Genomic DNA, 13,577 nt, shown 5'->3' with positions numbered 1-13,577 from the left:
TGAAGTAACAATCGTATGACAAAGAATCGATTGTTCCATCAAATGGATTATTGTTATCTTTCAATGCCTTTTATTCTCAGAGGTCACATTCATTTTAACCGTAAGTGCAAAAGCCGATGACCTTTAAAAGCTCACCCGAGGTTCCCGAACACTTCGTTGAATATGCTTTATACAAAATATTTAAACACTTAAACGAACTAAGATTCTGATTAATAATTATACCTTTACTAATTTTACGCTGATATTTTAATTTGCAAATTATTTTTGTGTCGAATACAACAAGAAATATCACAGATTAACGCGGTGAAACCAGTTGGTTAAAAGGTTTATTTATAATTTTTTTATATACCGCTTCGAACGAATGGCGAAGAACGGCCAAAAAAGTGTATTCAAAGTAAGAAAAGTATCGAGTAAAATGTATAATTTTTTTAGAGCTTCTTGAACAATTTTTTGAGAAGCAAATTTTTTGCTCGCGTGGTATTCTAAAATTGAAAAATAAAGTACTAAAAACGTGTATTGCGTTAGTAGTAAAAACAGTATATTAAACCCTTTTTTACAGTAAAAATATGATTGCTTTATCGCCGAATCGTAGTGAAGAAATACAATACTGAATGAGGCCTTTTAACAATAATATTTTGCTAGGAGCACCTCATCTACAGCTATCGCAAATTATTGTATGGCAATAATATTAGGTCACGCTCTGGTGATCCATGCGATTATTGTTATTCTGTGTTGGGTCACGTCTGCCGCCGATATTTGTATCCAGAGTATTTTTTAAACCCTACGTAAATTTGTTTAATCTTGCCCATTTTAAGTAATGTAAACACAGTTATTTATTTGTGCTAATTGTGATGTACAAGTTTTAAAATTTATATTGACGATATTTACTACATATTTTAAAAAGCTTAGTAATTAATAATTTTCGACTTTTAAAATTCTGGAAAAGCGTTTGTATCTAAAATCTGAAGTACCAGTAGTAATTGCCGTTTGATACAAATGTGACTATTTAAATTTGTGGATACACTAATTGGTTTATTCTAGTTACTGTACATCAAAATATGCACCAATATGTTGCATTTTGAGCGTTGTTCAATTAGTACGTAAGTCAAATTAACAGAATGAAATGTATGGAGATGTAACTGTGATGTTCCTAAGAGTATTATTATTGAATTATAATATCGCTAGAATTAGGAACAAGTGATAAGTAATATTTTAACACGTAATGTACAAATTAATAAACACTATTTTTTAATGTAATAAACGAATGTTGTTTTTATGCAATGTTTTTATTTCTTCAATCATTTTTATGCGATTTTTAACAAATTGCGAAAATGAACATTTCCAAACCAATATTAGTTAGGGTTTTTTAGAACAGAGGGCACCAATCCTAAAAAAATCGTCAAGATGTATAATAATGTAATCGATACGCGTAATTTCCATTAAAGAAGTGTAATTTAAATGTTTTATAAATAGCATCTTCATTTAAGAACTAAGCAATAACTAATTGCAAATGACAGTTCGTGTTGTTGAATAATATCAAGGTTTCTTTAAGAATGTATTATCTAAGTGTAATTCAGCATCGAGACTTCAATTAAGACTCAGGGGTTTAGATTCAGGAGGTACGCTGTCTATTAACTGGAATCCTAAGAATAAAAACTCGGGGTTTATTTTATTTGAATAGGCCGATTGACAAACAGTTGAGTTTTCTTAAAACCTTTATTTCAATAAAACATTAACGCAGCTTATGCTTATTATCAATACATGAGATTAAAATAGAACTATTCGTCTTGACCGTAGGTGTCGGTCAACGTGCTATTCGAGGCTCTACAATGTCTCGGTCTACAAATACGACTCTTAACTACTTTTTGGCACGGCTTCCCGAAGCCAGATGCGAAACGCTGAAACATACACACACATTTTAGTAGACATAAGAAACAATATGTATCTAGGTACTGAAAGTTGTTCTGTTTGTAACTATTCCGAAATTATATTTGAAATTGCAGTAAAAAAATAATTTAATGTTCTCGGCTCATATAATATGTATTTACTTTTTTTTCTATTTATCGAGAAACATACAAGAAGTATTGGCTTCAGCGTGCGATTCTCTTGCAGTTTATAACTACGATGCCGGGACAAATAGACTGACTTTCTTTCTTTATGCATATGTCTCTTTCTTTGTACACAGTCGAACTTTGAAGAAAAACATCGTGAGGAAACCGGCACGCTCAATAACCAGAAAGTCGACGACGTGTGTCAGGCACAGAAGGCAAGAATCAAACGCTATTTATATATTATAAATAAACTACATAAGACTGTTAAAATATACCCTATAAACTACCGAATATGAAAATAATAACTAAGTGATGCAGCCATTAGGACTGGAACTTACTCGTACAAGTCTATAGTTGAGTTTGATAGCATATTCACAGTCCCCGAGGCACTCGGACCAGCCGAGCCACGGTTCCATCTCGCAACTCACATCTTCGGACCGCCGTTACCACCGATAAACACAAATATAAAATTAATACTTAAATTGATCGAACATTTTTAAGATTTTTAAAGAATTTAAAATTTGTATTTTAATTTTTACTATTTGACTAGTTATAACGTGATTATGAATAATATACTAATTAAAGCCTGGGATAGTAAAGATCTAAAAAATAAATTTCTGGGTCTGTTGTTGAATTTAATCACGTCCTCAATGCCTTCCAATCCGTTTCGATTGTAACTGGCAATCCTATTAAGTATCTTCAGAATATATAGAATACTGAAAAAAAATATATCTTATATGCCATTGTTCATTTGTGCACACAGACATCATTACAACACTTATTTTGCACAAAAAAATATATTTATAATACGTTACGTTTATTAAATAAGTAATTTAAATACATAGCAGAGAAAAAACCAAAGTTTTTAATATTTTTTAACACTAACACAAAAAAACGAGATGAAATAATACAAAGAAACAACAAGAATAAAATAATAATTTAATTTGAGAGATAACACATTAACACTCTTCATATAATACAATTGATTGTATTTTAATACAAAATGAATTCAGCGCCAGTGATATTAATAATATAAGGCACGGCTACACAGTTTGACCCATGAACCAGTTTAGAAGAATAAGCTGCCAAATGTTCAGTCAAGTGCAGTTGTCATAGATCTTGGAAAAGTTTCGAATAATTTATTTGTTTAGCAATAATAACTCACCAACTCGCGGTGAATCGTTTGGCAAGACTTCGTTGTCAATAGCAGGAGGAGTCGCTTTTAGCTTTTTGGTGCTCGCCTCTGCGACTGGAAAAACTATCAAATACTCTTATTTTTATGTTTATTTAACTATTCATTTGAAATAAACATGTAAATAACACAAATTATCTATTATTATAAAAAAAATAAGTAAATGCAGAAAACCTTACCCAAAATTAACCTGTATTTAGGGTTTATAGTGTGTTTAATGAGTTAGTCAAAAGTGGTAAGTTACGAATAAACCCCAGACTACAAATTATTAATATATAAACGCTATTAAAAGTTGTTAGAGGACTTTGGTGTAAATAAAAAAAATAAAAAATTTATTGAGTCGGTTACAAAACGTGTTCTCAGAAGTATTACAGTATATTTGACATAATGTGTCAACCATACCTGAAGAAAACAAGATACCCTGTAACAATATCTTTAAGTTTTAAGGGAATCCCATATATATCCCTTACCAGCGGATATATTTTTCCCAGCACACGCTCGATCACAAGTTTCCTTGTCTCGAAAGTTGTTCGCATTCCCACCACAACCTGTAAATCCAAACGGCTCGCAAACTCCAGTAGAGTTATCGTAGAACCATCTCTCTTCGTACAAACGGCATGGGCCCACAGACATAGGCAGTGTGCAGACCTCTGAAATTAAGAGAAACCTGTAAGTTTAACGTTAAACGTCATCTTTCCAAAGAGTAGAGCAGTATAGACCTATAATGGACTTCCTTGCTTTGAGCCCACTTAAAATTCGCTCAAACGGTGAAGGACAGGAGGTTCAGAAGGCTGATTACCTACTCGCCTATTAGATTGCCAGGCAATGAGACAGATTTAGAAATCTGAGGCCCAGATATAAAACGGTAGCGTAGTGCTAGTAATTATTTTACTCTCCCAAAAGTAAATTTGAATTTATATGTCCACTCACATCGACAATATAATTTATTTTCATGTTCTTACGAATAAATTGTATGATTCGCGATTTATGATGACGCGATTGACAATGAAATAGTTTCAATAAAATAATAATAGCTTGAGCGCTATTTTTATCATTTTCAAGGCGTTCTACAAGTAGAATGTAAAGAAGGAGTTTATTCATTTGTACAATCTCAAAATTTATTTTAAAATTTATTGAAATTACGCTTTTCGTAAATTCGTACTAAATTACTTATAATTATATTTTATAGTAAAATAAGGAACAGGTTTAACAAATTATATTTACCTAATTGAATTATGTTGCTAGAAGAAGACAGATGTTGTTTACTTTATTTTTGCATTTCCATAATTATATTTACTTATTATCGAGAAGAATGAATATTGTAGGTTAAAAGAAAAAAAGAATGTAACATCTTATACGTACCCTGAGGCACATCAGCGTCACATGAAGGGTCTTCTCCATCACAAAGTGCCTCCTGCTGAGTCAAAGTGTCCTGACAGCGATCCAGGTGCTCTTGTACCAACAGGTCTACGTTCGGATTTTCACTTGTCACATTTTCCGATGGTACTGTCTAAAATTTTTGAAGGTAGCGTATATTATTTAAATTATACATCTCTACTAGCACCTATACACTACACTATCCTGTAGAAAAATAATATGTGTATTTCCCATATTATGTGTTCTGGAGTAATAAGTATAAGATATGCAAGATGCACAGAAATAAATAAATACGGATGTTACTATCAAAACTTTATAAAACTTTGTGCTAACAATCTTGAACAAAACATGAAACATTACTTATATATAATGCAAGAGGCATTTGCCTCTAAAAACACCAATATAAGTAAATTATACCAAATTCTGAAAATCAGCAAACAGCTTATTCCAATCAGCGAGCAGTCTCTTCGTGAGCAGGACTTGTACGCGCGGGTCCTTCGAGATATAAAGACGAGTGCGAATACGTCGACCGCGGCCGCATTTTGCGGAACACGGGGACCACGAACCCCAACTTGTCACTGCGCATTCGCCGCGAGGATTGTCCTATAAATATTTATATACTCCAGTAAGGAAAAACATTGTCGAACATAATTATATATATTCAGAAATAGACGTTTTTATAAAGAGAAAGACTTATACTAACTGTTTTAAGTTATTACATAAAACTGACTACCAATTGTTTACAGACATTGTAGCAATAGGCGGCTGTTCGGAGATAAGTTGTGTTTGGAGGAGGTGTTGTAGTCGTGTTGTTTGTACAAAATATATAAACGATTAAAAGAACGATGAAATATAAACGACTTTCACCAGTATAATACTCGAAACAGCTCAAATCTAAGCGTACGACCAACCAGGCTCCATAAGATAAAAAACCCTCCTTATAAGGAAATTGTATCCGTTCACACAACAAACTCTTAAGAGAATTTTCATTATTTAATTTAAATTATCTTTATTTTTGAGATTTATTTGCACCAGTTCAAATTGTATGTATGACTCGACTTGGCTATGGAGCGGCTGGGAGTTTCTTGCCAGTTCTTCTTGCCCACTCAACGCCATGACTTACAAACTGGTAGTAAATTTAAATTTAACATCTTTTCTGTCGCCGTTCATAGTTGTTAATTATCTTTTGAACCATAATAACTTTATTCATAAAGTTATTTTGAATTTGGGTCTGAGTTTCAATATCAAGTCATTGTATATTTTCAGTCCACATTCAAATAATATAAATAACGAGAATTATAACATTGTCTATCTGTGTTTACTATTAATAAAATATATGATATAATACTTACAATATAAAACCAATCGAAGTTTGTGGAATTTGCATAAGCACTGGGTGCTCTGTAAAACAATCATAACAATAAGTATGTATCTTTATAAAACTAAATTTTTCTTGAAAATCCTCCCTCCTTGAAATTTTAACATATCGCAAACAAATACAGTTGCTTCGGACTTTGATTTATAATAATATGTTGATTATATTTCTTTAAAAGCCGGTCAATGTTTTCGATCAACCCATCTCATAGGAAACTACTACTTCCCATGGTTACTGTGTTACATGTGTGTATAATTAAATTCATACTTAAAACACGGTCCAGCTTCACAAGGCATAGCCTGGCTGAGGACGGTTCGGGCCTTGAAACCAACATGGCAGCGTTTGTAGGCACGCGGCACTAAATATTGCCTGGTCCTGGCTCGAACCCCACACCCTTCACAGGGGGACCATTCGGACCAAGCTGACACTGCACACGGTCCGCTGGATTCAGCTGGATCAGGCTCGTATTCTGACTGGACTCTAAAAATGTAAATTAAATCGTTTTTTAATTAAATTTTTTGAAGTGAAAACTTCTTTAGCATCGTTGTGATTTGAAAGCATAATACAATGATATAACTTTAAATTAGAGTGTATTTTATCATTTTCCGACTTATTAGATTAATTTTAATAAATTATAATTTTTATTGCAGACATGTTTTTTTTATAAATTGTATGTGCACAAAGACACATTTTAACATTAGAATCTAGCCTAACTTAAGACAAATATGTAATTTAAAACAATCCTAATTTACTAAAATAACATATGAAAGTGTCCAATAACACTACTTTGAATTGAATTCCATCTTCGAGTAATATGTGGGTCGATTAAGCGAAATAATATATAATAAGCAGACTTTTGATATAATCGTTTACCGGCAATGTAGCCTAGGTCCACGGCAAGGTTTGTAGTCTGTGAGGGGTGTTCTACAGGCTTCTGCCTTGGCTCGAGCGGGCCACATGTAGTCCCTCTGCCGAGCGGCACGCCCCTCACCACACGTCACGCTACATGGACCCCAAGACCCCCAAGATAGAGTCGCACATGACCCGCCACCGGTACGTATTGATGCATCACTGGTTTGCTGATTGCCAGGATCTGGATAATGATTTAAAAACTGTAGGATTTAATCATGTTTCAAAAGAAAGTTAGGACGATAAAATCGCTATAGGTATCTGTCTATTAACTGATTGAATTTATGTCAGACGTTATGCTGTCAGAAGTTTAAATTAAGGTAATAAGAGAGCAATAGAGCATAATATAAATAAAGCGGTAATCAACTCTCGTTTTCTCTAAAGCTGGATTATGCGAGAGAGGCGAGTGGTCTTTGGTGAGAGGTTAGTTGAAACGTGTTCAAGTTCCCAACAGAAACACCCGACGAATAATTCATGTAAATTAAATGAATACCTGAAGATTCGCAGCTCTTTTCGTACAAGCGCAGTCGATTAAGCCTAAGGCGAGCAAAAGGCCTCATTTCTCCCGTGGAAGTGAAAAATGGCGAGCGGGAATCTTTAGGCCATTCGGGTCTCAGAGCGCGAACTGGAGCAGGCGGCACCGTCGGGTTGCGACGGGACTATAAAATCAAGAAAACTTTCTTTTTACGTTATATTACGACAAAGATTTACCAATGATTTCTTTTTTTTATTATTGCTATATAAAAATATGAATTTTATGAAAAACATCCACATCTATATTTCCGTATATAATTTTAAGACGTCAAAAATAAATAATCATTTAAAGTAAACACTTTTTTTGAAGCTATGTTAATAAGCCAGCCAGTCTTCTAACTCCTCCAGAAGTCTCTTGGGCACTTCGCGTGCTTCAATGCGACCACACTACTTCGAGGATTATTGGAATGGTTTCCTTTTCTATATACAGCAGTCGTTGACAATTTTTAACTCTTGCTTTCAAGGGATTATGTACAAACCAATAGAAATATAAAAACAAACTTTAATCTTAATAGATATACTTTACATACCATGTAACTTATACCACTATCAGTTCCAGTATCATAAGGATAAAGTGGTAAGACAGCCGATCTTCTCCAAGTACAGTTCAAGTTGCATAGCTCCAATGCCGAAATACCAAGAATCCAATCCGGAGATGGCGCCAGTTTAGAGGCCAAAGACACTAGATGATGTTTGGCATCCACCCTGAATACTGCAAAGGTGGTAGGAATTCCAGAGCCGGCCACTTGTTGCCAGGAAATGCCGCGGGCCTTGATAATCGTCCGTATATGATCGCTCTGAATAATAATTTTGGATTATTCATCGCAACAGCAAAGATATTAAATATATATTAAAATATCATTTATAGTACATATAGGGAGGGATATGCGAAGATTATTCCCACTCTATTTCCTAAGTAAACAGCTGGAAAACTGACTAAGTCATTATAAATTTTATACTCGACAGCTTTTAAAGTCTTTTCAGGTATAAAACTATTCATTCCGTCGCATTCCCCAGTTAAACTATATTTTACAATGTTTCTTGTAAGCCTTACGTGCTGGAGGCCTATGAAACATTACCTCAGATTTCAACTCTTTCTCAAGAGTAGTGGTTGTACCATCATCAGCTAACTTTCTTAATCCAGCTGTAGCCACTCTTCCCTCTTGCCAAACTCTGAATTGGGCCGTATGTGAGGCACCTATAACGTCGCTGAAATGCGCCCGCGCTGATTCCGGTGGGAATTCTCTAGGGTGAGTGTTCCGAGACCACAGACCCTCGAATGTTACCTGTTTTGATTTTATTGCCATTAATTGGGATACCAAAATCTGAAATTGGCGGAAAGAAGGCCAGAGTTATAAGTTGTGTAGAGGTCATGTTTTAGGTTAACACTGACATTGCGACATTAATTGATAATTACTTAATTTAAAATTGTCAATATTCTTTAAATGACCTTCGGTCCTGTTCCTCTACGTGCTATATCAATGAATTTAATTAAATGTAATTGTATAATATGAGAAGTTTATAACTTTGATAAAGATATAGGTATTTACAGTTGAGCTTTCTAAAATTACCTCATATTTAGCTTCATCGCAAGCGCAACAAGGCTCCACAATAGGTGGTTGGCGATCAGGCGCAGTCGGAATGGCAGGCGCGGGACACAGTTTACGTGCGAGAATGGATACCGTAGTGGAATCAAGATGAAAAGCGCGCGCGCACAAACGTACACAGCTCTCAGGTGTACTTGACGGGGCGTTCCAAATCACCTACGAAATATTTTATAAACCCAAATCAACAATAAAAATATGTTTATTATGGAACATAAGATACAGGTATCAATTATTCCAAGAAATTAAATTTGGATCGGTAGACATACTCATCGGTAAAGAAGACAACGGGCCGAGAGAAAAAGTCGGTGTAAAAAACTCTCGGTACTTTTAAAATAGCAAATTATCAAACAACACTTATTTTCAAACAAACATCGCAAATAAATTAAAATCTGCTTTGTACTAGTCCCAGATATTTTTGTCAGCTTGATAATCGTCAACTTTATAGTAAGCCCTTTATACACAGCTTTTCTTTAATACACTTCTTAAATTTAATAAGAGGCAGAGATAAAGAGCCTCTGGGATTTTATGAAAAAAAAGTTTTAAAGGTTTTTCCCAAAAGAGAATTAGTAACTTTAAATAGTCTAGTACGGGAAAATTGCAGCCTGCGTTTGTTCCGATTATTAACATTAAGTGTATGTTCGATTTTAGTAAACTTATCACTATTTTTGTAGGCATATCTACTAGGGTGGTCCTTATTCCCAAGAAAATCAATTTTCTTATTTACTTTCGCGGGGCACTACGTAATTTGGTTATACTATAAGAAAGTAATTCAGTAATTTTTCCAATGACATTTAGAGGTCGCTACGGAGATTTGAATTAAAAAAAACTAAAATTTTGTATTTGTCAAAATTCTTTATTTTAACAAGAATGAGGAAAGGGCCAAGAATTGAACCCTGTGGTACCCCCATGTCTACTGCCGACCCAGAGGACCTCTTACCATTCACTTTAAAGTTCTGAGTTTGTAACGCACTAGATCTCAGAAGGTAACTTTATAAATGCTATCTAATATATTTTCACTCACAAGTCGAGACACCATACTTCTCGTTTTTTTATGCTAAATCTACATCAGTTCTGATCTAACTGTTCTGTTAGTGATGGTGTTAAAACTTCCTATCAACATATATATTACTAATATTGTAATTACACAAGAAATATTTAACCTGAATTTCCGTCTTTGGGTGAGCGGTAGCGTTATCCACAGCCGGCTTGCACAGTTCGTGAGGCTTAGTCTGGGCATCATACGCCTGGAAGCTCCCAGGTGAACCACTCACAGTAACATTTGTAGCATTAGAACTAGTATTTAAATTATGATCTAATTCCGCCCAAATGATGAAGCCTATGAATGGGGCCGGGCCTTGTCCGCTGTCTACACCTTGAAGCGATACTGAAAGCGATAATAAATAATGTTTTATTAGAGGTACCTACTTTTGTAAGTGTAATGACGTTGCTATAGAACTTTTTATAACAGCTGGGTAGTAGTAGAAACATGATTTGAATTTAATTTGAAAAACTAAAATTTAATTGATTTTAAAATTAATAATGCCATTCCAAAGTCCCAAGAGCCTAAATTTTGCCCCCGATAAGTTTAAAAGTATACCTACATCAGTTTGAGTTTTATCTCAATACAGATATAACAAGATCTTTATTTTATTACCTGAATAAAGTTCTCCAGGAAGAAATAAGTCTGGGTCACCGGCGATTGCCAACTTGTAGTGGGAGTCAGCCGGCTGCGCGTGTGTTGGAGATCGCTCACACAACTCGGACATAATTATACCACAAAACACCAAAGTCACAAATGCCACAAGATGCATTTTGTTTAAAGAATATATTATAGCAATTCCGCTTTTTAAAGGTATTACATTATAACAATGTAAAATCTAAATCTGCGGCTATAAATATTTTATTTGGTTATGATTAAATTAATTGTTTATATCACAATCATGAACATCATGTGACTAATGAACATTAAGAAAATACTTATATAGATAAAAAAAAACCTATTTGCTAACTCCGCTTACTGAATTTTCATCACTTGAACCAAACTCGCACCGTTGCGCTTTATAACTTTTAAATTAAAAGCTTGAAACGCCAACATGAAGTAGAAAATCGCTTTCTCTTAACTTAATCGATAAAGCGCCGACTAATTTTATTTTTATTTTGAAGTTGAATTTTTTTATACGTTTTCTTTCTAGAAACAGCTTCAGCTCGCCGTTCATTTCTTTGTTTTATAAAGCTTTTGTTACAAAACAATGTGACCTTTTTTAATATACCAAAAAAAATGTAAATGATAAAAGGCTGATCACGCACTTCCTTGTTGCAATACTTATTTGTATTATATTTATTCAATTTAAAATTCCTGCTAGTACTAATGAGTTTAAAATATATAAAATTTATATATTTCCGTTGTATATAGCTATTTCTAACGTTACGTTTTAATATGGGTTATCTGTTAAATTACGTTGTATCTCATTAAAATACACAAGTACATACATAAGCACCCTTCAGGTGTTACAAACGCGTTAATCTAATAATCCAGTCAGCAAATACAGATTAAAACAAAGTTGACTGACCTCGCTTCTTGAATTAATTAATCTCAGATGAGGTTTAATGAACAGGCTATTGATTATAGAAAAGTTATTGTAAATTCTCTTTGTTGTACGGGGATTAAACCGCGAAGCGTCCGCCCTCTCTGGTAGACTCCCGCCACGGTACTGCGGTCTCACCCTCTCATATTAAATTTACAGGGTATCCGAACCCAGATATATTTACCTCAGTAGATTGAATTGTATTTCGATTTGATTGATTCAATATCAACTGTAGAGTGGAATTGAAAATGTAGTGTGGGGTATTTATACAGGCTCGCTTGCTACATTAAATGCGATACTTTTTATTATTTGTTTTAAAATATTATTCATCTGAAAAGACTGAGCCGCTATTTTACGGTTTCAGAATGAATAGATATATATAATTTTTTATTGAAAATATTATCTCTACACGTTTAAAATACTTCTATTAATTATTACATAGTTTTAGAATATCGCAAGGACTTTTTCTTTGAGAGACAGCCTTGTGCGCGGCCTGTTTTTTTTTTATTAAGCACATACATTTCAATTCGAATATCGAGTTGAAGCATTTTTGAATGTATTTCAGTGATGAGTTATATCTATAGATAACATCATATTATTTCTCAGAAAACAAAAACGAGGATTAATTGGTCAATCCTCAGAATAACTACTTACAAATAAGTACGACGGATATATGCGAAACTACTAAAAAAGTTGAAAAATGTTGTTACCAAGTGGTCATAGAAATAGGTCGCTTTTTGACCCCGTGCCGACACAGCACTAACGATGGCCCTTAAAATGTGATAGAGGAGCATAAAAGGGGCATTTTCAAGAGTATGAATTTTTTTCTAAGGATGTTTTTCAATGTATGAAACGTGAATAGGTAAAAAACAATAACTGGATTTTCCTAAAATCATCGTTCAGTTGACTAAGGTTTTAGAATACACACAAACATATGTATAATATATGATACTGATGTAAACTAATGCATGTATACTTAACCTATATATTCAAACTTGTAATTGTGAAGTGTGTGAGTGAAGTAAATAATACAAAACATTATAAGTAATACGGATTTTATTTTGTTATCGAGGGCCAAAAACAAGTAAAAGTCAATGTGGTTTATATTTATTTTTAAATTTTAATACACATTAATGTAATTGTTTGAATTAGATACATGTATGATAAAATACTGATTACATAATATTAGCTTAATACTATACTGAAGTAGTTAATTTTAAACATCCAAATCTCTGAATACATTACACTTTAACAGGTGGACTGAAAAGTTTCGTAGGTTCTTTTTATAGAAATTAATATTTCTGCACCGTGACATCTGTATTGTGTATATTATAGTACTTAGTACGACACTTGTCAAATTTAAACACGTGTCTTTCGAAGGTAAGGGCTAACTAAAACTCGTATTAACTTAATCTTAGTAGCGGCATTTACATGTACTACGAACTTTTCAGCTCATTGAATACATATACTATAATTTTATCAATTCAAGGTTTAAATTATATGTAATATTAATGACTATGATTTAAACGATTATGGTTTATGCTTAAACTACGATTAGTAAAACGATTATTCAGGTGACAGCTGAAGACACTACAGGACATACAGCAAAAAATATCTGATACAATGGTCCGTGAGCGTAATTACAATGACGTAGACAATGGAGGATTTTTAAATTTGTTTTCGCCTGGTAAAACATTTAAGTACGGGCTTCAACCCGACATTTTTTCACACAATCTGATAGTTTGCAATACAATTATAAGACGAATCGCTGCATAATTATTTGTAATAATGTATTTGAATTTCCATATTTTTCGTAGTAAGAGTAAAAGTTTATATAAATTACAAAAACGTTTGCTGTGCGCTAAAGTATACTATATATAAAATCATCAATTAATCATCGTGTTAGGAGTTTTTCTCAATAAAATTGCATACATTCAATATAATTAA

General features: G+C 33.5%; 1 protein-coding gene across 2 annotated transcripts; it reads right to left on the bottom strand.

Moving 5' to 3' along the window:
- Positions 1–1,625: 1,625 nt before the first annotated feature.
- LOC110992870 (spondin-1-like) lies at positions 1,626–11,744 on the bottom strand. 2 transcript variants are annotated; one of them, XM_022258848.2, is made up of 16 exons: positions 11,616–11,744; positions 10,700–10,934; positions 10,206–10,429; positions 9,010–9,201; positions 8,518–8,724; positions 7,969–8,235; positions 7,398–7,563; positions 6,869–7,088; positions 6,263–6,475; positions 5,973–6,021; positions 5,038–5,223; positions 4,606–4,753; positions 3,714–3,893; positions 3,217–3,309; positions 2,390–2,481; positions 1,626–1,898 (listed from the first exon to the last, which is right to left on the bottom strand). In XM_022258848.2, the coding sequence occupies exons 2-16, from the start codon at positions 10,854–10,856 to the stop codon at positions 1,779–1,781; spliced, it is 2,514 nt and encodes an 837-aa protein (XP_022114540.2). In that variant the 5' UTR covers positions 10,857–10,934; positions 11,616–11,744; the 3' UTR covers positions 1,626–1,778. The 2 variants fall into 2 exon arrangements, 1 of the variants encoding a protein (XP_022114540.2); XR_006750973.1 differs by having other exon boundaries at positions 1,869–1,898; positions 2,390–2,502; positions 3,218–3,309.
- Positions 11,745–13,577: the final 1,833 nt, after the last annotated feature.

Source organism: Pieris rapae, chromosome 22 (assembly GCF_905147795.1).
Source record: "Pieris rapae chromosome 22, ilPieRapa1.1, whole genome shotgun sequence".
In the NCBI taxonomy this organism is placed as follows: Eukaryota; Metazoa; Arthropoda; class Insecta; order Lepidoptera; family Pieridae; genus Pieris; species Pieris rapae.
The sequence above is the reverse complement of the archived record's forward strand: the minus strand, read 5'-3'. Positions and strand labels throughout refer to the sequence as shown.

Excerpts from the sequence above, each read along its gene's own strand:
- LOC110992870 (XM_022258848.2), bottom strand. The coding sequence starts at position 10,856 with ATGCATCTTGTGGCATTTGTGACTTTGGTGTTTTGTGGTATAATTATG. Across the intron at positions 2,482-3,216 it reads AAACGATTCACCGCGAGTTG|ATGTGAGTTGCGAGATGGAA; the intron begins GTGAGTTATTAT and ends GGCGGTCCGAAG. Across the intron at positions 1,899-2,389 it reads TCAACTATAGACTTGTACGA|CGTTTCGCATCTGGCTTCGG; the intron begins GTAAGTTCCAGT and ends TGTATGTTTCAG.